The sequence below is a fragment of the Carassius gibelio genome, chromosome A8 (genome assembly GCF_023724105.1).
Source record: "Carassius gibelio isolate Cgi1373 ecotype wild population from Czech Republic chromosome A8, carGib1.2-hapl.c, whole genome shotgun sequence".
Classification (NCBI taxonomy): domain Eukaryota; kingdom Metazoa; phylum Chordata; class Actinopteri; order Cypriniformes; family Cyprinidae; genus Carassius; species Carassius gibelio.
Window position 1 is genome coordinate 21721612 of NC_068378.1, and position 26322 is coordinate 21747933.

The 26322-nt window shown below is 36.5% G+C and overlaps 4 protein-coding genes across 7 annotated transcripts; 3 read left to right on the plus strand and 1 right to left on the minus strand.

Moving 5' to 3' along the window:
• The first annotated feature begins 69 nt into the window (after positions 1-69).
• Positions 70-9759, plus strand: LOC128018864 (differentially expressed in FDCP 6 homolog). Of its 2 annotated transcripts, XM_052604696.1 has the most exons (12): positions 126-255; positions 1373-2158; positions 2312-2452; positions 2767-2946; positions 4271-4498; positions 5362-5508; positions 5728-5836; positions 6472-6770; positions 7069-7235; positions 7891-8089; positions 8613-8703; positions 9286-9759. In XM_052604696.1, exons 3-12 carry the CDS (start codon positions 2420-2422, stop codon positions 9468-9470), a joined length of 1638 nt encoding a protein of 545 aa, XP_052460656.1. In that variant the 5' UTR covers positions 126-255; positions 1373-2158; positions 2312-2419; the 3' UTR covers positions 9471-9759. The 2 variants fall into 2 exon arrangements, with proteins under 2 accessions (XP_052460655.1, XP_052460656.1); XM_052604695.1 differs by lacking the exon at positions 1373-2158 and having other exon boundaries at positions 70-255.
• An 808-nt stretch (positions 9760-10567) lies between these two features.
• LOC128018868 (NADH dehydrogenase [ubiquinone] 1 beta subcomplex subunit 11, mitochondrial) lies at positions 10568-12062 on the plus strand. The gene is made up of 3 exons (XM_052604701.1): positions 10568-10851; positions 11274-11407; positions 11842-12062. The coding sequence occupies exons 1-3, from the start codon at positions 10660-10662 to the stop codon at positions 11969-11971; spliced, it is 456 nt and encodes a 151-aa protein (XP_052460661.1). The 5' UTR covers positions 10568-10659; the 3' UTR covers positions 11972-12062.
• A 1146-nt stretch (positions 12063-13208) lies between these two features.
• Positions 13209-20043, plus strand: LOC128018866 (rho-related GTP-binding protein RhoA-A). Of its 2 annotated transcripts, none has more exons than XM_052604700.1 (5): positions 13209-13359; positions 14886-15041; positions 17881-18001; positions 18113-18243; positions 18401-20043. In XM_052604700.1, the coding sequence occupies exons 2-5, from the start codon at positions 14886-14888 to the stop codon at positions 18572-18574; spliced, it is 582 nt and encodes a 193-aa protein (XP_052460660.1). In that variant the 5' UTR covers positions 13209-13359; the 3' UTR covers positions 18575-20043. The 2 variants fall into 2 exon arrangements, with proteins under 2 accessions (XP_052460660.1, XP_052460659.1); XM_052604699.1 differs by lacking the exon at positions 13209-13359 and adding an exon at positions 13409-13570.
• LOC128018865 (uncharacterized) lies at positions 19854-25037 on the minus strand. 2 transcript variants are annotated; one of them, XM_052604698.1, is made up of 8 exons: positions 24816-25037; positions 24169-24407; positions 23527-23590; positions 23311-23441; positions 22449-22567; positions 21848-21980; positions 21513-21609; positions 19854-21395 (listed from the first exon to the last, which is right to left on the minus strand). In XM_052604698.1, the coding sequence occupies exons 1-8, from the start codon at positions 24877-24879 to the stop codon at positions 21349-21351; spliced, it is 894 nt and encodes a 297-aa protein (XP_052460658.1). In that variant the 5' UTR covers positions 24880-25037; the 3' UTR covers positions 19854-21348. The 2 variants fall into 2 exon arrangements, with proteins under 2 accessions (XP_052460658.1, XP_052460657.1); XM_052604697.1 differs by having other exon boundaries at positions 23527-23608.
• Between the last annotated feature and the right edge of the window lie 1285 nt (positions 25038-26322).

Sequence of the window (26322 nt, forward strand, 5' to 3'; positions counted from 1 at the left end):
ACTTTATTTCTTTTTGATTAAGTTGGCCCAGTAGGGGGTGTTATTTGGCTGTTGGAGGATGCACACATTTGCTGTGGGTGTGGGTGGCCTTGAACGACTGCGCGAGAGAAAGAGAAGGCAGTGAAAAAAGGAAAAACGGAGAGTAAAATTGCTGCAGTCATGGACTTGCGCTCAGAACTGCTCAAGTGCATTTGGTATGCTTTCACCGCTCTAGATGTGGAGAAGAGTGGAAAGGTATCCAAGTCTCAACTCAAGGTGAGCTGCAAATCCATTAATGCACTATGATAAAACTTTCGGATGTTGGAGGCTGAAAATTGGGGTCCCTTATGGTTCTCAGATCTCAAGTGTCTTAAAATGCTCTTAACATATTCCTTGATCTGAAGTACAGAATGAAGGATCATTTTTCAGCTCATTACATGAGTTATTTTATTTTTTCCCCTTATGTTGTGCTTAAAAGATGCAGTGCGCTTGCTTTAACTGCTTGCGTGATGTTTCCTGTGTGAGCAAATTATGCCACATGGTCTATAGTGAACTCACTGAATTTCTGGGTCAGGGGTTTTCTTTTACCATTGCCCATTTATAAAACTCAAGATACCTGTTCACTCATAGACTCACATTATTTAATGGGAATTCTAATTTTCTTCTTTTTTTTCCCTTTTTTTCCTGAATATATAAAGGTTAAGTTTTGTCTGAACTTACTGAGTTGCGTTCTTTTTTTTTTTTTTTGGTAGTTTTGCTAAATTGTTTATTCATAAAGCACATTATATTACAATAGACTCTTCTTTTTGTTAAGGCTCATTTGTATGAATGTACAGATTGTTGCTAAAGTTAGTTCAGTCCATATCTCAAGCTGACCAGCTGTAACAGGGCTTCTCTGTCTCTGGGGCATTTGGAGTCCCAAGCTGTAAATGGTCTCAAACTGTTCAACTTTAATTCTTCAGCTTTGAGAACGGTGGTCACCAGATGTGTGTGTTGGGAACACACTCTTTGTAACATCATGGTTCGATACACTCATCTCCAGGCCACATTGTCAGCTCTGTCGTTTTCAAGGAAACGTTTAGAGAAGTACCTAAGCAATGTTAGAGAAGTAATGCAATGTAGCCCTGCTGTTACTGTTGTGGGAGTCTATCAGCAAACTCTTTGTTTCAAAATGTTGTCTGGTGTTGTTGGCTCTAGTAGTTCTTATTAATGCTTTTAAATATATTTAAGTAAATATTAATTTTGATTCCATTCTTGTGGGTTAAATCAAATCTCTGTGTGAGCAGAGAATGCTGAAATGAATGTCTATAAATGGAGCAAACATGTGGTCTGCCTCATTTCAAGGTTGTAATGATGCATGAAATATTTATGCTTTTGAAAATCTCATTTCAAGCCTGCTCTGAACAGCAAAATTCTGGAAAACTTAAAGGAATGGTTCACCCTAAAATGAAAATTTGCTGGAAATTCACTCACCCTCAGGCCATCAGAGATGACATCCTGTTCTTCATCAGAACAGATTCGGAGGAATGTAGCATGGCATCGCTTGCTCACCAGTGGATCTTCTGCAGGGAATGGGTGCCGTCAGTCACCCAAGAGCTGATAAAACATCTTAATCCATAAATAATCCACTTATGTTTTTCATAGTAAAAAAAAAATGAGCGTTTGTAAGAAACATGAGAAGCTTTTAACTTCAAACCATTGCTCCCAGCTAAAAAAAAAAGTGAAAATAGTCCTTTATCCAAAATATTGTTAACTCTAATGAAGGGTTAAGACCAAGCTCTGTTTACAAGCAAAGATAGACCAAAGCAGTTCTAAAGAAATATGTCGGTGTATTTCGATGTCAGAGTACAACAGGAGATGGACTTCTTCACTGGAGGAAGCGTTATTATGGATTATGGACTCCTATTTGGGCCAGCAACGGCTGTTTAAAGTTAAAACGTCTCAAATGATACGTCTGTTTCTAACAAACAGCTTTTCACTTCACAAGACATTCATTGATGGCCTGGAGTTGTGTGAATTGCTTGTGGATTATTGTGATGATCAGCTGTTTGGATTCTCATTCTGACGGCACCCATTCACTGCAGAGGATCCATTGATGAGCAAGTGATGTAATGCTAAATTTCTCCGAATCTATTCAGATGAAGAAACAAACTCCTCTAAATCTTGGGTGGCCCAGAGGGTGAGTAATATTTCAGCAATTTTTATTTTTTATTTTGGGGTGAACATTTCCTTAATGGAATACTAACGGAACCAATAAATTCCAGTGTAACAATTTGTGTGTATATCTGAGTATTAGCATATGATGTTTAGGATCTGTGCTATTGCTCTGCAGGTCTTGTCTCATAATCTTTACACAGTTCTGGGTATCCCACACGACCCAGCGGCTCTTGAGGAACACTTCAGAGATGACGACGACGGTCCAGTGTCCAGCCAGGGATACATGCCCTACCTCAACAAATACATCCTGGACAAGGTACACAGCCTTTCTACATTCGAATACACCTTAGTATGTGTTTAGCATAAAATGCTTTTTATATCATCCTGTGTAAGACAAATTGTTTTTTGTGCATGTAAATCTGCTGGTCAGCACATCAGTATATTCTGACAAAACTGAGTGTATATCACTTTAAACCTGTTTTTCACAATTACTATTCGTTTCCTTCTGTAAAACTGATTTAGTAATGGAAAAAAGCATTGTTGTTTTTCAACATTAACATTTATCATTAATGACATTCTTGCATTTCTTGCAGTCAGCTTCTGACCGAGTGTTTGTCTCCTCTCTGTAAGGTGGTGGAAGGCACGTTTGTCAAAGAAAATGTGGATGAGCTCTGCTGGACTCTTACTGCCAAGAAAAACTACCGACCAGAGGGAAAGAGCGTTTTACCTGGAAAAGACGCCTTCCGGCTCTGGTGCCTGTTCATATTTCTCTCAGAGGACAGATATCCTCTGGTGATGATCCCTGATGAGGTGAGATTCATGCATTATTTGTTATTTAGATGCATTTTTTTAGAAGCCTTAAGGACCGTTCACACCTAGAACGATAACGATATTAGCATCCACACTTTTAAAAAGTGTCTCCAAATATTCTTTGACACTTAAGCCACACTTGTATAAATACATTTTATTTAATTAAACTGCGAACCAAGTCCCATTTGTCCTAAAGGTTAGCTAGGTTTCAAATGATAAACGGTAGATATATTGTTAGAAGTAAAGACAAAAATATTTGAGCACTTTCTGGCTGTCATCTTGCAGATGCTATTGGTTCTCATTTATAATGTGATCGACTTCACACGTGGTTATTCTGAGGAGAAGTAGCTTCATACATTTGGTTAAAAGTTAGATTCAAATTTTGTTTAATGTATTGACATTCACACATTTTAAGTGGGATTCTCAAATACCCCTAAAATCAATTTTAGGGTTTTTATACTACTCATATTAAAACTAGAATATGTTTTGTACCTTTATCCGCCTCCTAAATCTTTCAATGCTGATAACTTGAGTGTAAATCACGTCACACACAGTAAACCTGCTGCTAACCACAGGCCCACCATTGGCTATATGCTCTTTGCATTTTTCTGTTTTGCATCTTCAACCGAAACTGTTTATCATCAAAAACCCTGCAGGTTTTTCAGTTTCTGACATAATCATAGGGCCAAATCTGCTAGTGCCCTATGTCTTTTTCGTCATTACCCTGTCTGCTTTTAATTGTAAATGGAACAACACTAGCATCCATGCATATACTTGCATGCATGCAGCAGTTCTTCATACTAGCAGTTGTTTGCTATCTTTAAATAGCTTTAGTCAGGAAACAAGTGTGATGTAGCAGTCACTGGGAAGATGTCAGAGCTGATTTGACTGAAAAAAATAGTGCAGTTGAGCCTTTACAAACAGTTTATAGATTTATAAACTTTTAGATATCATTTTTGGCAACTGTATTTACATGGTTAAAAAAATTCTCTCTTTTATGTGTCTTTGCTGAATGTGTGTGTTTCCCCAATGCACCTGTGCTGTTTCTTGTCTTGCACCTTGTTGCTTTCCTGTGCCCCACTTTGCAACTATTGGTAAAATGTAATCTGTGACAGTTTCACAGAAGAAAAAGAAAGAATGGGTTAGAAACCTTAATCTTGGTGCTATGAAATCTTTATAGCTAAAAAACAATGATATTAGTTGTAGTACTAAAATAAACATGCGCTGCTTGAACGTGATATTTTGAAGTTAATGCACAGCAGCAGCGTCAAATGGTTGTCTTCACACAATCTCACATGAGAGTATTATTGCTTTTTTTTCACAGGTTGAATATTTAATGAAGAAGTTATGCATGGCCATGAGTGTTGAAATGAACTGTGTGGAACTAGAAGACTTCATTTCCCAAGATTCTGTTCAGCAGAATGGCTTCACTGTGTGGGCATTTCTGGAGATGATGAATTCTGGGAAACTAACGAGGGGCATTGCCAAAGAAACCATCAGTATGGCAATAGAGGAGGTGTACCGAGAAATAGTGGGTGATGTGTTGAAAGAGGTATTGGCTGTCTATTTATATCAGTATTTATTTAATAATCATGTCTGTTATTGTGTAGTGTCATTCTCAGGACATTGGCCCATTTGTCCTTTAAATCATAAGATTTTCTTTACGATTGATTCTTAAACGATTACCCCAAGCCTAAAGGTGTCATTACAGCTTTACAAAATACCAAAAATGATGTATCATTCCCAACCTATTTATTTAAAGTACTGTATTATATTTATATTTTTATTTGGGCTCAATCAGATTTTTGTTTTTGAAAGTCTTTTTACTCACAAAATATACCTTTTAAAATATTTTTTAATATTATTGAAATTTAAAATAACTTTATTTTAATTAAAAAAAATTTTTTTTTGTCTTCCGTGTCATGTGATCCTTCAGAAATCATGCTGATTTGCTGCTTAAGAAACGTTTCTTTTTATAATTATTGTCAAAAGTTCTAAATAACAGCATTTATTTGAAATTGTTTTGTAACAATGTTATGATGATTATTATTATTATGTCAAACGGTAAAATTTTGACAAATCCAATGAAAAACATTTAAAATAAAAATAATAATATATATAAAAAATAAATGTTGCATTTTTAAAGTGCTTTGGCATTACGCGCTAAACAAAAGTAAATCTATGAAATAATGTGATTAAGTTCCTTATCCTTTTAAAATATCAGTATTATTTCAGTGAGACACATAAATGCCACCATTTCTTGAGAAAAACCTTTATAAACATGATAAAGTTTTAATGTGACGTATGCGTATACATTGAGATACCAGAAACTTTTTTCAGTAAATGCTCTTTGTATGTATGCTATATTAAATAATAATAAAGATAATAATAAAACTCCTTGCTTCTTGACACCAGGGATATCTGTGGAAGAAAGGTCAGTTGAGGAGAAACTGGACAGAGCGGTGGTTCACCCTGAGACCCAGCACTTTAATTTACTTCACTAGCGAGGACCGCAAAGACCGCAAAGGCAACATTCAGCTTGATGGAAACTGCTGTGTAGAGGTAGGGTACAAGTGTCTGTGGTTTGCATGTGTTGTTAGTAGAAGTAAAGCTGGTATAATTCAGTAGTGGCTTAGTATGAGTGCCACCTCATGAATACATATGAGACACGGGAACATGTCAGCATTATTATTTGGTCAGTGAGTCGTCAGTAGATTTATGTTTCCTCACATCATGATGAACAGAGCAATGTTTGAAAGGTTTATCTGCTGTATACATAAGGTACTTCCTGACAGAGATGGAAAGAGGTGTATGTTCTGTCTGAAGACGCTCTCCAAGACCTACGAACTCAGTGCGTCTGACACCAAACAGAGGCAGGAGTGGACTACAGGTCTGCATGCAAAATGATTTGGCTTTTTGATAAATCCTCAGGTATTCTGTTTTTCACCTCAGATGTGGCTGTGTAAATAGTGAGGAGAGTTTGAAGAAACCTATTTCCCTGTCTAGTTTCCCTTTCTTCAAGAGACACCTTGTTCATCAGGCCACTTTACATTTTACAGTTGGCCATTGTTATTGTGTAACCTTTTCAATGTATTGTTTTTTTTTAAATAATGCGTCACTGTCACTGTGGTTTGGAAGCAGCTTTGTTAGTGGAAACCTGTGACATTTCGAAGGTTGACTTTTTACCCACTGGGTGTTTCGTGAGACTTTCTAAAATGAAACTGCACAGGGGAACTCTTGAACTTACCTAGGTCACTTACACCTGGGGGATGATAAAACCGGTGAAAAAAATCCCATAAATTTTAGACTAAAATTATCAGAGAGGCCCCCCTTTTTTCTTTTTTTTTTTCTTTTTTTTTGAGCCAGTAAGCAATCACCTAGAAACCACCCACAACACTAAGCTTCGCAGCTTCGTAGCAAAATGCTAACACATCTTAGAAGACTCTTAACTCCCGTATTAAATTTTATTTTACAAAAGTACACAATGCATTTGCATTTATAGTATTCCTTTTTTTTCCCCACCAGCTATCCAGACAGCCATCCGGCTGTATGTGGAGGGTAAAACTTCTCTTCATAAGGACCTAAAGCTGAAACGGCGTGAGCAGCGGGAACAGAGAGAGAAGAGGAGGGAGGCGAAGGAGCAGGAGCTTCAGCGCTTCCGGGCCCTGCAGGAGGAGAGGGAGCGGAAGATGGCAGAACTGGAGCTGCTGAAGGAGGCGCAGAGGCAGGCGCAGACACTGCTGGAGCAGGACGAACAGCGCAGACGACAGCAGCATGAACAGCTCCAGCAGGCCCTGGAGATTCAGCTCAAAGAGGCGGAAGAGGTTATCTATCTGTCTATCTGTCTGTCTATCTATTTATCTATCTATCTAACTGTCTTTTTAAAAATTTTAACTTTTTTTTTAAACTTTCTACAAAGGCTTTTTCATGTCATTTGTTTTGAATTCTTTTTATTCGAATATTGGTTCAGCATATTTCTGCTTTCTTGCATTTAATTTAAATTCAGTTAAAATTCAGAAACTAAATTGGAATTTAAAATGATTCTGAACTCATTTCTAATAGATGGATCATCATCATGAAGTCAATGAGAGGTTTATTTGAGCACTGTTTGGTTGTGTGCAGGCGCGGGCGAGCATGCAGGCTGAGATGGCACTGAAAGAGGCCGAGGCGGAGAGACAGAGAACACGAATTAAAGAACTGGAGGCCATGCAGCAGCGACTAGAGGAGGCGTTACAACAGGAAATCAAAGCCAGGCAGGATGAAGAGGCCTTCCGCTACGCACAGGCTCGGTGAGCAGCAGCACACAAACACATCTACAGACTGTTTGGTTCCCTCTTTGCATTTTCTATTAAATGTGCTGCGTTTTGTCTCCCAATACAAGGTGCTAATACTCATTAGTACTATTCATTGAGGAAATATAATGTTTTAAAAGCTCTCCCCTGTAAAATTGCATGGGGTTATTCAGGAATTAATCAAGAGGAAGTTACCAGAGGAAGTAACAGACAGAAGAGGCTCTTTTAACATAAAACTTTGTCCAGAGAAATGAATATATACATAATAATGAATAATGAGTATATACAAATAAATTCTGTTTTTAGTTCAGTAAATACAATGCAACTCTACTTCTGTTAAAATAAAATCTATTTACCATACAATACACGCATGAAAAATGCCATTGTAAACAATAAAACTGTTTAAATATTAATATACAGTTGAGTGCACATTGAATCGGAAACCACACTGAACATGCAGAGTTCGGATTTTACAAATGTGTGCTCTGGATCATTCTTAAATATTGCTGGATTACATAAATCATGGAAATTCATGTTCTTTTTCAAATAAACATTTTACTCCAATTACTATGCTAATAAAACGTGCATTATTTGAAGGTACAGTGCTATTTTAACCTGTTGTGCTTGATCGCTCACCGCCTCATTGTTACAGGCTACTGGCTGAGGAAGAGGAGAAGATGAAGGCCCTCATGTCTCTCCGTGAGGAGCAGGAGGAATATATCCAGCGTGCCCAGCGTGAGAAACAAGAGCTCAAACAGGAAATGGAAAGCAAGTCTCGAGCTCTGGATGAAGCACAGAAGCAGCTGGAGGAGGTCAGGGCCAATCGGCACCGAGTGGACCAGGATGTGGTGGTGAGTTTTTATATGGTGTTTTGATCTTAACATTTTTTTTTATTTAGTTGTCATTTATAATGCAAAACCTACATGAACATTTCAAGTTGTTGGTTTTTTTTTTTTTTTAAGAAAATACTTTTGAAATACTTCTATTCAGCAAGGATGCATTTAATTGATCAAATGTGACAGTAAATACTTTTTTTTGTAATCTATTACAAATAAATACTTTATATTCATCAAAAAATCATGAACAAAATTCACAGAATATAGAGCAGCATGATTGTTTTTGCCACTAATAACAAGAAATGTTTCTTGTGCACTAAATATTAGATTATTAAAATTCAGCTTTGCCATAAAAGGAATAATTTCATGAGTAAATTGTAATGATATTTCACAATATTTCTTTTTTTAGCTAATTTTAGTAAGCATAAGAGATTTGTTAGAAATTTTTTTTAAATGACAATCAAATCATCAGCTTATCTAGGTTACTATGATTGATTGATTGAGAACTGATTAAATCTGTATTGTTGTTTTATGACAGGCTGCTCAGAGGAAGCTGCGTCAGGCCAGCACAAATGTTAAACACTGGAACGTTCAGATGAACAGATTAATGCATCCTATTGGACCAGGAGGTATGCATATTAACTCGGTTAACACAATCCAGTTCACACTGTTTATCTTTAACATGACTATAACCTCATCAGCTTTTATATGCGTCATGGTTTGCATTTGTCTGATAATGAGAAGATTCATTTAAAATGTTATATATAGAACCAAGGTCTTTGGTTTAACTTGGCATTTCAGCATATGTTGAGTAGGAGGTTAAATGGCATGAAATCTAGGTCTGCACCACTCGTTCTCACTGTGGTTTCACTCAAAATAAAAGGTACAAAAGCTGTCACTGGGGCAGTACCCTTTCAAAAGGTACACCTTTGTACCTAACGAGTTCACATTGGCATCTTAAAAGTACATATTAGTACCTAAAGTGTACATATTAGTACCTAAAATGTACAAAAGTGTACCTTTTGAAAAGGTACAGCCCCAGTGACATCTTTTGAACCTATTTCCGAGTGTTAAGGAAATGAGGTTATCTGCATTATCTACTCTTAAGACAGCTGCTTTAAGATAATTCACCCTTACTTTGTTGATTTTACGATCAAAAAAGCCCCTCTAACTTCCCTGTATTTTCTCGCTTTGCATTTGTCATTTTCTAGAAAAACGGGCCTCAGGAGGTGGATCTTTTTCCAGCTTTCGCATCCCTTCGCAGAAGGATCCAGGACTGCGTTTGAAGCAGAAATCAGATGAGCAGGATGAGGAAAGCAAAGAAAACATGGAAAGCAGAGGAGGGTGTGCATCTGACAAGCGTTTGTCTACAAATGGAGACATGGAAATACCTTAACGACCTCAGAAGAAAAAGAAATTCTCTCTTTCTCAATGTTAAGACTGATTTGAATGAAGGAAAGTCGTTTTTACAAGTTGCAAAGACCTCATGCCGTTAAAAAATGATAATTTCTAATGTTGTCATTGTTTGTTAATAGCTTGTTAAATAGTAATGTTTTTGTACACTTCATCACATTGTTTGAAAAGTATTGTACTGTAGTTGTTAAATTTCTGATTGACTCCTAAGTTACTCAAAGCCTTACGTAGACTAAAATGTACACTGAATAAATATTAAGCATTTTTCAAGATGTTGAAGATGTTGATCTTTTTTGTGGTGATTTAAAAAAAGATCTGATTGACTAATCTTTTCTAACAGAATGAGTTTGTGCATATTTTGAAATGTTAGAAAAAGAGATTCGCAAATGTTCATGCATGTGAATTGGATATCTCATGAGGGAGGAACATGTTTAAGAGCTGAAGCATCTGTGGTTTTTGAACTTCCTGCTTCTGCAGTCAGATAAAAAACCCAATGAAGACAACCAAATGGCACACAAGTGTACCTCACAGATAAATTTACCAAACCAATGCTAACAAAACCATAGTGTATTAGCTATTCCCAAAGTACATATTCCATAAAGTGCACAGCCTGTTAGAGTTTTATGCACATATTGGGGTGCTTACATATACAGGAAATTTGACATATAAACTTATGGTACTCATAGTATAATATCAATCTACAAAAATCAAACCGAATTAAATAAGAAAAGCTTATATAGAAAAAGTGAAAAGTATATGTGCAGTGTTATACAGATAATATAAGACATAAATGTCAAGTGAGATTTAAAAAATGACTTAAATTAATACTGCACAGATGGGTTGTAATGGTATAAATAATTATACACAGAAATTATATTAATATAAGATGTGGAATATAGCAACAATAGTTCACTGCCAAACAAAGCACTGTTGTTTTTCAAACTGATTCTACAGGTCCAGATTAGAATTGTAAACAAGTAATTGAAACAGAGACACCTGCTGTTTAGCAATGGTTCCTACAACCAACAGTTTCTGCGTTATAAGACATCCGGGGCACTGAGTGGCGGTAAGGTTCACTGAAAAACGTCTAGAACCTCATTTTAACCCGGAAAAAAATAACCTGGAACAGTGGCTGTCTCGAAGCAGCTACTGGTAGTGAGAAATCGGGGAAAATGGCTTCACGCCTGAGCCGAGTCTGGCCCACCCTGTCCCGGGTTCGTCTGAGCGCGGCGCTCGGGAGCCGCTGTGTGTCACAGACGCCGAAATCTAGCGCGTCTAGCGCGGCGGTGGCGTCTGATCTGCAGCCCTTGTCTCCCGCTGCTCAGGACAGTCATGGACACGCAGAGGTCAGCCCGTTTGAGAAGGTAAGAGAACCATAAAAACGTGTGTGATTCATGTAAGTTGCAGTAATTATTAGTGGGTAATTGGCAAACGTGGACTGAATACTGCAAGGCTTCTTAATTTCTTAGTCTAAACTGTATCAAATCTGACGAGCTCTACAATATAGGATTAGGATCATACAGTGCACAGTGTAAACAAGCATGTTTACATTGTGCACTGTATGATCCTAATCCTATATTGTGTTTTTCTTGTTATATGCGTTGAATTGCATAATGCACAAGCTGTGCCTGCTATAAATTTCTGTTCTATTCTAGTGTATTCTGTTCTATTAATTTAAGTTGTTAAAGTGTTGCTGCCATGAACGCGCTGTAATATCGCTGTTAACTTGGTTTTACATGTAATATTAGGTTTATAAATGGCAAATGTTTATCTTTTTTCTTTTCAGAATCCAGACTTCCATGGCTTCCATCATCACGACTCTTTTGTGGATGAATGGAACATGAGGTTGGCATTTTTCTTTGGCATTTCAGTGGCCATCGTTATTGGAGGGACATTCATCCACTATTTACCAGATCATGGGTAAGTGCATGAACAAACTGATAGTAAATTTTGCACAGAGTGCAGTGATTGACCAATCAAGAGTCTAATACCCATAGTACATATGTTTTTATATGTCATGAGTGAACCATGAACCGTGGAACTAGGCACAAGATGAAGTCCCAAAAAAATATGTAAAGGTTTATCTTAATTTTAAGATATGAGTCTCCTATTTTTAAACTTGGAAAAAGCATATAGCTATTAAATAGTGCAATGTGGAGGCTTATATAGCATTGTAATTTCATGCTATTTCTATCTTGATCTACATTAATTGGCTAATTAATGGTTTGATTAGATGCATTGGTCTTCAAGTGTGCATTTTCCGTTGTTTTATTTAATCTAAAGGTATAACGGTTTGTCTTTTTTTTTTTATTTATCATAATGTCCATTGTCTCTGTCTTGTTTTTCTCCTCTAGTATGAGGCAGTGGGCTCGTCGGGAAGCTGAAAGGTTGATCAAACAGAGGGAATCCGAGGGTCTTCCCCTCATGACTGAAAATTATTACGATCCCAGCACAATTGTTCTCCCCTCCTCTGGAGAGGAGTAGACAACATTTTGTCAATAATTATGCTGTTCATTTTTGTTTAATAGTACATTTGTCTCCATTCAACTATATTATAATAAAAAAAATGTTATAATATAGTGGTTCGTGGTATTTTTAACTAATAATTGAAAAAGCATGAACCTGTAGAATTAGCTTTTTGTTGGCAAACAAATGGGTGTAAAAATAAAGTTTAGTGTTTATACATATCAATTTATGTAACCTTTTTTTATTTTAATGATAGTGCTATTAACAGCATGTAAGGATAAGTATTACAGACAGGGCCAAAGTATGTATATGTTGTATAACAACTGAAAATTGTTGGTTTGTTTTGTGATATAATAGTGGGCATAGAAACTAAAATATTTTTTAAAATGTTATATACCTTACCTTGGCTATAATTTCAAGAAAATAATGTTTTAAACAGGATTGTGACAATGCAAAATTGAAAGGGAATTAGTTTTTTCAAAATGTCATGGACACTTTAGTTCTGCATTTTAATATGAAAAACCTCAAAACAAGGAAACTGGATGTGGACTAGTGCAGAAGATAAATGATCACAAATCGTCTGGTTTATGGGTGTGTGTATATGTATGTGTATATATATATATACATCAGTGTCTTTAGACTATTTTCACAAGAAACTAATATGGCAAATTATTTCTTAAAAAACAGAAACTGGACAACATTTAATGCATTGTGTTTTTATGAAGAAGCCACATATCAGTCATTCAATATTTTTATTGAAGAAACAGAAATACTGTACACTGTCAGTGGAACATTAAAGTGCATCTACACAAAACTTCAGATATAAAAACGGGGGGTGGGGGGGGGATAACATACAGAAACAAAAAAAAAACACTCATCCAAAAGTAAAATCTATTAATTACAAATAAAAGTAAAATAAAACAAGTAACATTATATATATTTATATATATATATATATATATATATATATATATATATATATATATATATATATATATGTGTGTGTGTGTGTGTGTGTGTGTGTGAATACAGTATATATATATATATATATATATATATATATATATATATATATATATATATATCATACTGTATATATCAAACGGGGAAATATTGGCAAATAGAGGATGTAAATTGAACCCCGTCTTACACAGTTTTAGGACTCTGGTGTATATAATATTATTCGTGAAATAAAAAGATTTGATAAGAAAGTCTGATTCAGCTAAGCAGTCATTCAAAAAATATGTTGCCTTTCTTCTGCTTTCGGGCGTCATCCCGGCGTCTCTGTCTTTGATTGGTGAAAACGGTCGGGAATGGGCGTGTCTTAGCGGCGTGGCACTGAGGGGCGGGGCCTTGGGGTCGTACAGGAAAAGATAAAGAAAGCGAGGACATCTGTAACAAAAACGGTAAATACTCACACAAAAACACTCTGGTATTTACAATCGATATGTTCATTGAGTTACTATACGTTCTAGAGCAAATACCGCAGATTAGCCGTTTTTAAAAACACTCCAATGAGATAAAAGATGCTTTTTATATGCGGCTAGCTTAGTGCTAAAAGGCTAAGTGTGATGATGATGATGATGACGGAAACGGACGAACAACAAGATGCCGAGCGTGAGTTCATAAACGCATTAATGTCCGATGATCGAGACTATAACACGTCTGGAAGGTTTAATACTAGAAATGACTTGTGGATCCAGTAGAATCTAAGCCAAACGGTGCTACTTTTACACTTGTGATGGCGAGAGATGATGCGTCCCAGTTAGCATACAGGGAGTAAACCAGAGATTGGCGAGGGGTTGAGGGGCTGGCGCAGACTTGATATCTCTAGTTTATTCTGCAATATAACTCTCAGCCCTTTAAACTGTTATTTTATCCCTCAATACGCCTCCAGTGTAGTTGAATCAATGGTTGACTCTGTGTCAAAGCATAAAAGGTTAATTGTGCGAGATTATTTTGACCTGACTGCAGTTATCCGTTTCACAGTGAGTCTAAATGCATGTGTTTTGTCGGGGCTGATCGGTGAATCGAGTAGGGTGCGGTGTGTTGTGACAGCAGCTGGGAGGTGTGTCTGTGTGAGGAGGGGTGGATGCTGCAGTGCTATAATGACACAAGAATCCACAAGATCATTAAAATGGCTGAAATATGAATGTAAACGTGAAAATATCCCTAACAAGCTCACTTGTTTTATTTTGAAATATAAGACAGAAAAAGTCTGAGATTAATTATTTGTTTCTAACTCAAAGCAATCAAGAAGCTGTTTTTTTTAAGTGATTTATTAATTAATAAATAAATGCAACTTTATATTATTTATTCATTTTTTAAATGTAATTGGTATTTAAAAACATGGATAATTCATAAGTGCCATTAAAGCAAGAAAAATATTGTTATAATATAACAGTCAAGGATTAAAATGTTTGTAATCATATTAATAAAACAAAAAATGTGAAATATTTATATAGTGGGTTTGTATGTAACACAGGGTTCTTTAAATGGTGCACATGTTCCTTGTAAACCCAGTTCAGACTCACACTTGCTTGGTTTATGACAAAAAAAGACATACATTCTTAGATAAGACATTCTTATTATCTTTGATTTAATACTGTTTTTGAGAAGTTGAGATCAAGTCAGTTACAAGGAATCATAATTGAATCATAATCAATAATTGAATCCTTTTTTTCCACACTTACTTTAGAAGTCTGTTCAAACAATGATACTTCAGACTCATGACAATAAAGTTATAGCTAGTTATTGTTTTCCATACAAAACAGTAGAAGAGGGCAGACATACATGAACAATTTATCTATTTAAAAAAAAGATAGAAAGAAAGGTTTTATGTTGTAATAAAAATGGTTTCTAGTTCCAGTGTAGGAACAATTTCCACCTGCCTCCTATAATTGTGGGCTGATCTTTGCATTTTGTGTGACAGATGGCTGCAATTCGTAAGAAGCTTGTAATTGTTGGGGATGGAGCATGTGGAAAGACATGTTTACTCATCGTTTTCAGTAAAGACCAGTTTCCTGAGGTCTACGTACCCACAGTGTTCGAGAACTATGTTGCTGATATTGAGGTGGATGGCAAACAGGTAAGAATGTCTCTTAACATCAAACCACCATCACTCATCTGTTACAGCTTACATGTGTCTCTTCTGTAGCATGTTGAACTTTTGAAACGAGTAACTTCCTCAGATTGTTCACAAACTTCTTAATAGTGTTCTTCCTCTATTATAATTGTATATTTTTATGCAGAGTTCATTTGTAATGTAATATTTTGGGTCAACGCTGAGTGATTGATTGTATTTTTGCTGTTGTTGGAAGACATGTCCAACTGTGAGATGATTAACTACAGTTAATAATATATGTACAGTGGGGGAAATATTTATTTGATCCCATGCTGATTTTGAAAGTTTGCCCACTTACAAAGAAATGAAGGGTCTGTAATTTAGATAGAGAAAGAATATCAACCAAAAATCCAGAAAAAAACATTCTATAACGGTTAGAAATTGATTTGCATTTCAGTGAGTGAAATAAGTATTTGATCCCCACAGATTGGTTATGTGCCCATGTGAAACCCAGATTAGTCCTGTTACTTTTTAGAATTTACTCCTAATGTCAGCTCGTTAGGTGTATAAGACACCTGTCCACACAGTCTGTAGCTTCCATTCCAACCTCTTGTGTTTGGAGGGAGAGAAATGCTGACTAAGGCTACGTTCACACTGCAGGCTGAAACGACCCAATTCTGATTTTTTTGCCCCTATGTGACCTGTATCTGATCTTTTCATGACAGTCTGATGAGACAGATCCGATCTTTTCAGATGTGACTCAGGCCACTTGGGTATGTGGTCCTGAATCCGATAAATGCGACCTCCGTCTGAACGGCCAGGCCACATGTATCCGACGCGCACGTCATTGATACGCTACACACGTCATAATTCTGCGTTGAAGTAGGCAGGAACGAGAAGAGCCACTCACATCAGTATCCCACCACTCCTGTCTGCGACTCCGTCAGCTCTCACACGTTTCTCTGTACCGACGTTGCTAACACTGCTCCACAAAACGCCATGGCCACAAAAACCTTGCTCTCCTCCTCCTTTTAAATTTTCTTCTTAAAACGAGAAGATTGTAATTGTGCTGGCTCCGCTGGGAAAATAACTTTAATATTGCAAAAAGAGCTCCGCTGTTGACTACACTGTTGTTGACATCCATGTTTAACGTTAGCTAACGTTAGTTACTTCCGCAAACAACGAGTGACGTCGTTCACCGTTGAGTACTCTTCTGCGCATGCAGGTCACTTCTTGGTCATTTCACGTTCACACAGGAGATCACAAAAGGTCGCAATTAATTGGAAATGTGAACGGCCTTGCAAAAAAATCTAATTTTTTCAAAAAATCGGTATTGATTGAGTATTAAGCCCTGCAATTGGGAACATAGCCTATGACCCCAAGAACACCATCCCTACAGTTAAGCACAGAGGTGGAAACATTCTGCTTTGGGGCTATTTTTCTGCTAAGGCATGTGTGCACCAGGTGACCAACTACAAAAAAAAACATCTTACCTCTGTGCTTGCCATCTTGGTTTCTGCACCAAGTACTAAATCTAAATTTTTGCTTGGGGACCAAATACTTATTTCACTCACTGAAATGCAAATCAGTTTCTAACCTTTATATAATGTGTTTTTTCTGGATTGTCTGGTTGATATTCTGTATTCCATTCAAATAAACCTACCTAAAAATTACAGACACTTAATTTCTTTGTAATGGGGCAAACTCACAAAATCAGCAGGGGATCAAATAAATATTTCGCCCACTGTATATTTATATAAATTTATTGAAATACATTTATTTATATAAATACATCAAAATAAACTTATTTAAATAAATACATTATAGAAGTATTTTTAAAATACACAATATGTACTGGTTTTCAAAAGCCTGGGGTCTGTGAGATTTTTAAATGTCGGGAAAAGACTGCATTTATTTGATTAAAAAATAATCTGTAAAAACGGTAATGTAAAATAGTATTGAAATTTAAAAATAACATTTGCTATTTTGTATTTGTATTTTAATATATAATTATAATTTATTCCTGTGGTGGCAAAGCTTAAGTTACAGCATCATTACTCCAGTCTTCAGAGTCACATGATCCTTCAGAAATCATTCTAATATGCTGATTTACTGCTTCAACATTTATTATCAGTGATGTTAAAAACAGTTGTGCTGCTCATTATGTTTGGACAAATTACAAGCATAGATGAAAACATAGTTACAAATAAAGTCAGTAGCAGTAGAATTCAGGTGCAGAAATGTAATAATTAAGTGTAAAATAACACAATAGTGCTCACTGCACAAGTTATATACAGATTCATCTTTGTTAGAGCTGTGGTGTTATTTGATAAGCATAAAGAAACAGGTATTTATTGGCTACTGTCACTTTAAGAACTAATGCACGGACCTCAGCTGTTTACGTTCACTTAAGACATAAGTGACTGTGTTTGCTAGAATACTTGCAGAAACAGGTATTTTAACAACTTTGTGTGTATGTGAAGGGTTAGGGGTTGTGCAACGGTTGAGTGCACAGAAAACAGTGCATGAGTTAAAATTGCTTGAATGTGTAAACTGGCAAGACAAATTGTGCATATGATAAACTTTCACTTTATTAATTTTAACAGTTAATCTGCAAATCACATGCCTGCCAAACTGTGCTGCCTGAACTGTGCGGATAATGGATCATCTACGATCCGTTGCACCCCTAATATTTGTATGAATTCTTCATTATTTCAATCGTGACACTGAACAAGTGGACATTGGATCATTCTCAAATATTCTCTAACTTTGTGTTCATGCAGCTCAAGTATTGTTAAATGCTTAGAAATGCATGTTAATTTGTTTAAACACTTTTTACAATTTGTAATAATTTTGTTGGCAGGTGGAACTGGCTCTATGGGATACAGCTGGACAAGAGGACTACGACAGGCTGAGGCCCCTGTCCTACCCAGACACGGATGTCATCCTCATGTGCTTTTCCATAGACAGTCCTGACAGTTTGGGTGAGATAATCGGTTTCCGCAGTGGCCAGTCTCTAATATAAATAATATATATTTCAATATTTTATACATTCCTGTAGTCACTGTACTGAAAACCATACTCTATTCACACAGAGAATATCCCAGAAAAATGGACGCCAGAGGTAAAGCATTTCTGTCCAAATGTTCCAATAATTCTGGTGGGTAATAAAAAAGATTTACGGAATGATGATCACACTCGACGGGAGCTGCAGAAGATGAAACAGGTGTGTGAGCGAACACTTTATTTTTTTATAAAAGAGTCACTATTTTTATGAACATAACATAAAAACAAGTTCTATAGAAAAAACATAAAAATTGCTGTTATTGCCATGTTATGTTGTAGTTTACTAATGCCCTGTCTATGCTTTCTTCCTTGAACAGGAACCAGTTAAACCAGAAGAAGGGCGAGACATGGCTAATCGCATCAATGCCTTCGGCTACCTTGAGTGTTCAGCTAAAACTAAGGAGGGCGTGAGAGAAGTGTTCGAAATGGCCACAAGGGCGGCGCTCCAAGCCAAAAAACGTGGCAAGAAGAATCCCTGCACTTTGCTATAGAGAATGAGAGAGAAAAAGAAAAGAACGAGGGAGGGAAAGGGGGTACCCAAACTAGGCCAAGGAAAATGAAAGAGCTATAAAAAAGTTCAGAAATAGAGGAAAGAAACGCCCCTAGTGTTAATTAAGTACTCTGGGGTCAGGGAGGGTTCAATCCAGGCCAAAGGAAACTACAGAAGATAGTAGGGACAACTGCACCGGCAAAAAGGGACTTAAACATTTGAATAGCCATCAGTCCTCTTTCAAATCAAGATTTGTTGACCTTAAGCCTTCAGACTGATCACAGCGTAAGGATAGTCTATATGTAGGGTAGAGACCAATGTGGTTTTACAGTTGCTCACAATCACTGATTGCTTTTGGGGTGGGATTATATGCAATGTATTCTTTACCACATCTTCTGCTTAGAAGATCAGCACTGTTAGCAAGAACAGAAACAAACGACTTGGTCTAAAAAGATTCCTTTTTTAGCACTAAGTGCATTATTCAGGGTGTAAAAGGCATTAGTTCGTACCCTACATCATGTATGCGATATGTCACGCAGGGAGTTGTTTTTTTTGGATCGCGACATTGGCCACACAACATAATACTCCAATGATCCCCTTTATAAACCTCCCAGGAACCCAGTGCCGTCTTATGTAAAAGATTCATGCATGTCCTTCATTCTACGATTTTCTGTTTAATGATGTTTTTTTGCTACATTAACATGCTAATACTGTTGGTTAACACAAGCGGTTCCTTTGTGTCCTCCTGTCCTGTTGTAAAATTGGCAGTTTAGTCACTGGTTTAAAATAGCTGAAATAGCGGTAGCCTTATAAATCTTTATTCCAATAAGATTTAAATATATCTTATACTTTTTTTGCCATTTGCCTATAAAATTCAAAGTAAGATGCATTAAGCAATGATCATACTAATTCAGCTTTTTTGTGAGTATTTTATGTGCTTGCTCATGTATTGTAATTAAAAATAAAAGAAAGACTTTGGGTTAATCGGTCTTGGTGGAGCTCGAAGCAGAACCACACAACTTTGTATGTTGACTGTCAGACACTTTCATTTTGGCAATATATATATACGTTTTATAAAAGGTGACAGTAACATAGTTGTTGTTTATCTCACTGTATAAATGAGAAACTCCATTTTCTTTTTCTCCTGTACTGTACGTTCTTCTTTTTTTGTGTGAAATTCTACTGGCTTATACTATTATCGTTTTTGCATATTTTACCAATTCTAGTATCTTAGAATTGAAAGTTTTAAAAGAAATAAAGAAGGAAAAAAGTAGCCAAAATGTGATTTTGAGAGAGCTGTTTAATGCCATATTATTAAATGCAAGTAATTTCTTCGAAGAGGTTCTGCATTTCATTGTAAGAAAAGAAAAAAGAGCCTTTGATGCATCAATTATCTTTTGTATACCAGTGCATCTTTGGATTTCCACACTCATTTGAAATGTATTGAAAAAATAAATTCTTATAGGGTAACTTTGCTTGGGTCTTTATTTTGTCTCTTCTCCGGGTTATGTTTGCGTAAAAGGTCTTCACCGGCTAAATGTACGGTGGCCGAGATAGCTCAAAGCGCTGCAATTTAAGAAAACGCATGCAAATTGAAAAAAAAAACAGCAAATAAAAAAAAACATCATCAATTTGACAACAAAAGTGTTGCAAATCATCACAACACATTCATATAACGAAACGCGCTGCAAATCCATCACAACACATGCATATAAAGAAACAAGCTACAAATCCATCACAATGCATGCATATAAAGAAACGCGCTACAAATCCATCACAATGCATGCATATAAAGAAACGCGCTACAAATCCATCACAATGCATGCATATAAAGAAACGCGCTACAAATCCATCACAACGCATGCATATAAAGAAACAAGCTACAATTTCTTCACAACTCATGCAAATTAAGAAACGCTGCAAATTCTGCTGCAAATACCACTGACCACATTGGAAATGTTTCAAGGAGACACCAAAAAATTGTCAGACCCAGCTGGGATTTGTTTATCGTGCAGTGGCTACTGGTCAGTGGAGTTGTTGTTTTTTTTAAACACCCTGATTGCATGATTCCTTTATCTTTTGGATATTATTAGCCTAAATAAGCTGAATAATTACATGCTTAAATGTAAAACGTTACTTAAGATGGCTTACTTTAATTTCCTCAGCTAAATATAATTTCAAGGTTAATGAAAATAAATTTGCAATGCTTCATTAATTGTTTCTTAATGTGCATGTGTGGTGATGATTTGCAGCGTTTCGTTATATGCATGGTTTGTGATGATTTGCAGCGTTTCGTTATATGCATGTGTTGTGATGATTTGCAGCGCGTTTTGTTATATGCATGGTTTGTGATGATTTGCAGCGTTTCGTTATATGCATGTGTTGTGATGATTTGCAGCGTTTCGTTATATGCATGGTTTGTGATGATTTGCAGCGTTTCGTTATATGCATGGTTTGTGATGATTTGCAGCGCGTTTCGTTATATGCATGTGTTGTGATGATTTGCAGCGCGTTTTGTTATATGCATGTGTTGTGATGATTTGCAACACGTGTTGTCAAACTAATGAAGAGGTTTTCTTCATTTGCTGGTGTTTTTTCAGTTTGCATGTGTTTTCTTAAGTTGCAGCGTGTTGAGCTTTCTTGGCCACCGTATAAATGTGGTCTTCAGTAAACAAGTACACATGCTGACAATGTTAGGAGTTAAAAGCAGAGGTAGATAACAAAAATACCAAACTGTTGCAGGTTGACACAGGCTTTAACACCATCAGTCAGTTTTTACAGTGATCTGTGCAATCCAGCCACAAATTCATGATAGTAGGGTTCTGAAATGAGAGAACGACAAAAGTCACAGCCTTTCTCATGTTAAACTTTTCATTTAAAATTACATGCTGTCAAATTCTTATCTCAAATTCTACCAGGTGATCTGGTGTGTAACAAACCTGAGTCGGGCTCAATGATGGCATGTCTGATGAGGAAGTCCAGAACCACCATGGCACAGTTCGGCTTGAACTCCTCACTGACCAGGAGATCTTTCACCTGAAATTACCATGTGACGCATAGGAGAATGGGGGTAAGATGTGCCACCCCTTAGTCTAGGAAACTGCACATATATTTTAGAAAGCTGCCTGACATAAAAGTAACCACTTAATATGCTATAGATTTTTTTGCATGTCAAAGTACGTTTTCATGTTCAAAATACATTTTATGTCAAAGCAAACTTTATATAAAATACATCACGTGGCATTCCAACCTAAAATCAATGGGATGCCTTCACCTTCTCTATTGGATAGTAGTAAAACGCTTGCACTTCTCCGTCTCCAATGTGAGGCTGAAAATTGAGAGGCAGCTCTAAATCAAAAACAAACTGACACTCAGGAAATATTCCTTCGTCATCCTCGTAGGTGTAGCTACAGAGAAAAGAAACAGAGGGAGGCATGAACTGGAGATTCAAGATTGCAGAATACCTTTTAATTCAGCTAAACATAGTGAACAGTTTCCAGGCAGAAATGGTGCATGTGACAGGATTTCATGTCTTTGATCAACACTGACGTGTTCTAAGCCTGCGTGAAACCTGAATTCTGGTCATCTTCATTTGTGCGCACAGAATATTTCTCTGGAAACCTGCCAGCTGGAAGCTATTTCTGGCATTTCTGCTGTACAAATCAGTCTCTTGTGCAGGGGAGTTGAGAGAGTTTATATCTACCCTGGTATCTTGGAAAGGTTTTTAATAAGGGAAAACTCTGCCATGCATTTTTTTATAAAAAAATCGGCAGTTACCAATTGCTTTTGTTCTTTGTAATAGTTCTAAATGATCTGTAGCGACCTAACCTAAATAGTGGAATAGAAATAAAAAATAAAATAAAGGATTTAAGCACCTCACAGTTCCCACAGGACGCGCTTGCTCTGCCAGGCCTGGAGGGATACAGGCCTCCTCTTCACACTCTTTAACCATGGTATGCCTTACACTACAGCCTGCTGCCAGTCCTCCAGCTGCCTGAGTGATAAATCCAATCCATTAAACACCCCGTTACATCAAAATAGCTTTGTGGTTATCTTTTTGCTAGTGTACTTACAATTTATGTTTGCACTGTTTTTAATTTTTGCACAATTAGTTAGCCTGTACCCCAAACTTGTGAACAATAGTGCAAAAATTAAAAACAATGCAAACATAAATTGTAAGTACTGTATATTGCCACAAAGGCAATATACAGTACAAAAAGTGTGTACAAGAATGTACTATTTAAGTATGTATAAATATGTGTAATTTAACGGCAACAAAAGTACAGATGTAGCGGTAGCACTTTATTTTACAGTCCTGTTCCTCATGTACATACTATGTACTTATTATGGTAATTACAATAACTATGTAATAACTAGTTACCAACCCTGAACCTACCCCTAAACCTAACCCTACCCCATGTAGTTACCTTGTATTACCAGAACTTTCTTAGATAAATACACTGTAAGTACAGTATAAATACATGTTAGTACACGTACTGTAAAATAAAGTGCAACCAATGTAGCACTACCTTAATTGGAGGGATCCTTGAGGTCCAGCACTGAAGTGTTGATGAGATATGACTGGTTAAGTCAAATGAGTGTGTAGTGTGAAGGAGTCATAGATCTATGTGTTAGAAGTAACAGAGTGATTCATCATACTGTTGACTCAACCTGTGGTGTAAGCTTGGTCCGGCTCGTCTTGTAATGAGCTGATTAATTTGTTTATTAATAAATTACCATGTTGTCCAGTCTTCCTGGATACGTCTGTTTGGTCAGAGATCGTCGTGCTAGCCACATATTAAGGTTGCCACTTGAATCCCGTGTGTAGCCATTGACATGGACGCCGTACCGTTTCACTCCAAACAGACCTGCGTTTGACCATTATTTATAAACAGCTGTAAGTGTCACTGGCTTTGACAGTAGAAGCATGAAATTAATATTTCATTAACATACTTGTAGCTGCTCTCTCCATATACATCAACGGAGGGTCGCAATACCTGGGCATCACAGCATATTGCTGAAAATAAAATTCATCCTACATCAAAAGTGAAGAACAAATCAGGATTTATAAAGGCAAGAACTGCATATCTGTATACAGCAACTTAAATCCAATTAAATGTTTATTATAATGCAAGGATAAACAGACAATCACAATATGCATTAATATTATTTTACGCAAAAAATGAGCAACTGCTTTGCTAATTCTGTCAATGAAATGAATTCGAAAAAATAAAATAAAACAATAATTTGAATTGAGGCACTTGTTGACATTGAGCTTGAATTTAAGATGAACTAAATTACTAAATTGTTACCTGACATATAATATCCGTTAACTGAAATCAAATAAAATGTAAAAAAAAAATTATTATAATAATTTAACTTGATGATTCAATTTAACTTTTTTTTATTTAACTGAAATAAAAATTAATAAAAACTGTATGGACATTTATAAAATAAAAACTACTAAAAAATGAGAAAACCACACAATGACTAAACTTTAACTAAAATTAAAAGGAAAAATAAAAATTCTAAACAACTGCCCAAGAATAAGAAGGAAGATGCGTACTTATCTAGCATGTACCAGAGATGTCTCACCTCATCTCTCCAGCCTATGAGACAGGTGAATGATGCCTCTCTCCTCAGCTCCTGCAGGACCTCATCCACAGCCACCGATCTGCTCTCAAAAGTGTCCAGCCCGGAGCAGAAGGTTATAGCGCTCCCATATGGTCTGAAGACAGCAGGAAAACGACCAAGAACTGATGCTACTTTTGGGGAAATCCATCCAACCTGTTCTCCAGCCACCTCAAAACGTAGACAGCTCTCTAAACTAGAACCTAGAATAAATCAATGCAAACGAATGAATGCACATGTATATGAATTGTACATTGTATATTATATAATGATATTATTCAATTGTAAACAACAAAAATAAAGTAAGAAAATGTTTTCCTTGCTCCTTGAATGCAGAATAGTGTACATAACTTATTATTTAATTTTTTTTTACAAATTACATTTTTGAGTTATGGACATCAAGTAGTCGTCTTTAATCGTTACAAATCTTTTGTTTCACAAACTGAAAATGTGTTCACGGTAGAAGATCCTTTATCAGCATGAATTTAATTTGAATGTATTTTTACAGATCCAGTAGGATTTCATTGACCTATATATGACATGAGAATTCCTGCTGGATCACATGCATATGGATTGTTCTGTGTCATATGATTCTCTTAATATTTCCCCACCTGGTAGATGAAAGTTATTCATTCGACGCAGGAGTTGTAGCATTTTCTCCGACCACGAAGCCATTCTGTCGATTTCACACGTGTAACGGTTAATTGTCCGTTCAGAAAGCGTGCATCATGATTTTGGGCAATTTTGCGCTTGATGATTTGCCGTTGGCATGCTTTCATACACCCACGGGATTCATGCTCGCCTTCATTGTGGCAGCTCCTGTTGGTGTGAGCGCTGATTGGGTGGAAGGGTCTGTTGATCTGCGCGCTGATTGGTTGAAGCTCTCCTCACATGTGTTTCTCCATGGTTTCTCCACTAGAGGGCGAATGTGGATCAAAACAAAGGCAGCTCAGAATGTTCCTGGACCAAAATGCTTTGAAATTAATTTATGCTGAATATTCAACACTGAATCACAGGTCTTGTTACATGGGAAAGGGGTTACTGGTCAGTAATTTTACGAATTCACATTATATAATCTTTGTGACACCGTCTTGGCTTGTGGCTTGGCACAGAAAGTGATGAAATCAGTTTGTATACTATCCTTTTGTGATTAACAGGATTAAATGAATATGCTCATTATTTATAAGTCTATAAAAAGTGATAATTAGGTTAAAACAACCTAACGTGAATGGCAAAGTAAGTCATGGTCCATTACTTGTTCATTCATGTTTTTTTTACAGGGTCCTTACATTGATTCATCCAGGCTAAAATCCTTGAAATATTAACCACGATTTAAACAAAAATACCAACTTTCAATGGCATCTTTGCCTAAAGCTGTGCATCATTTCCATGCTCAGGCATACATTAGATACAGTCAAATTGCAGTAATATAGTCTACTGCTTTTGTGCCAGTGAACAACAGGATTTATCCAGATATAAATTGCAGATACAGACAGAAAGAGGGGGGGGGGCAGCAAAAGTGTTGGTTTCATTGCATCGCTGTAATCTGCACCACAATTTTGGGGTCAGATCTCCCTATGAACACTAAAAATATACAGACAGTAATCACAGTTGTTAGAGGACTGAGAAGTATCTAGTAGTAGGCGGCTTTTTAATGAGTCAAGAAAAGCAAACTGTTCCCAAGTGCACAGCTAGATAAGAGATAAACAGAACAGATTATCTATCTATTTATCTATCTATCTATCTATCTATCTATCTATCTATCTATCTATCTATCTATCTATCTATCTATCTGTCTGTCTGTCTGTCTGTCTGTCTGTCTATTTGTTATTCTAGCTACATCTCTATTGTTCTGTCATTCTTTCATTCTGTTGATCTGTCATGATATCTGTTGTTCTATATATCTTTTATTCTGTCATTCTATCTGTCTTGAGTCAGTCACGTTCTCTAAACAGTCTGGGCGGTGGATGTATCGTGTTCTCTACTGGCTTGGCTCGAGCCGTGTGTGTGGACGGTTGGAGAATTCTAGGATAAAGTAAACACTGATTCTCAAGCTGTCATGAAGAAAATGAACACACTAGACTGTTTGCTGTCTGGGGTTGGCTTACTTCAGTTGTA

What these genes read in the sequence shown, in the direction of transcription:
- LOC128018864 (XM_052604695.1), top strand. Translation starts at nt 160, where the DNA reads ATGGACTTGCGCTCAGAACTGCTCAAGTGCATTTGGTATGCTTTCACC. An exon ending in TATCCAAGTCTCAACTCAAG is followed by an intron (nt 256 to 2,311) that starts GTGAGCTGCAAA and finishes ATTGCTCTGCAG; the next exon opens with GTCTTGTCTCATAATCTTTA. An exon ending in GAGGCAGGAGTGGACTACAG is followed by an intron (nt 5,837 to 6,471) that starts GTCTGCATGCAA and finishes TTTCCCCACCAG; the next exon opens with CTATCCAGACAGCCATCCGG.
- LOC128018868 (XM_052604701.1), top strand. Translation starts at nt 10,660, where the DNA reads ATGGCTTCACGCCTGAGCCGAGTCTGGCCCACCCTGTCCCGGGTTCGT. An exon ending in AGGTCAGCCCGTTTGAGAAG is followed by an intron (nt 10,852 to 11,273) that starts GTAAGAGAACCA and finishes TTTTCTTTTCAG; the next exon opens with AATCCAGACTTCCATGGCTT. An exon ending in CACTATTTACCAGATCATGG is followed by an intron (nt 11,408 to 11,841) that starts GTAAGTGCATGA and finishes TTTCTCCTCTAG; the next exon opens with TATGAGGCAGTGGGCTCGTC.
- LOC128018866 (XM_052604699.1), top strand. An exon ending in TTGAGGTGGATGGCAAACAG is followed by an intron (nt 15,042 to 17,880) that starts GTAAGAATGTCT and finishes TTTTGTTGGCAG; the next exon opens with GTGGAACTGGCTCTATGGGA. An exon ending in AGCTGCAGAAGATGAAACAG is followed by an intron (nt 18,244 to 18,400) that starts GTGTGTGAGCGA and finishes TTCCTTGAACAG; the next exon opens with GAACCAGTTAAACCAGAAGA.
- LOC128018865 (XM_052604697.1), bottom strand. Translation starts at nt 24,879, where the DNA reads ATGGCTTCGTGGTCGGAGAAAATGCTACAACTCCTGCGTCGAATGAAT. An exon ending in TCATAGGCTGGAGAGATGAG is followed by an intron (nt 23,609 to 24,168) that starts GTGAGACATCTC and finishes CTTTTGATGTAG; the next exon opens with GATGAATTTTATTTTCAGCA. An exon ending in CAGGAAGACTGGACAACATG is followed by an intron (nt 22,568 to 23,310) that starts GTAATTTATTAA and finishes TTTATCACTCAG; the next exon opens with GCAGCTGGAGGACTGGCAGC.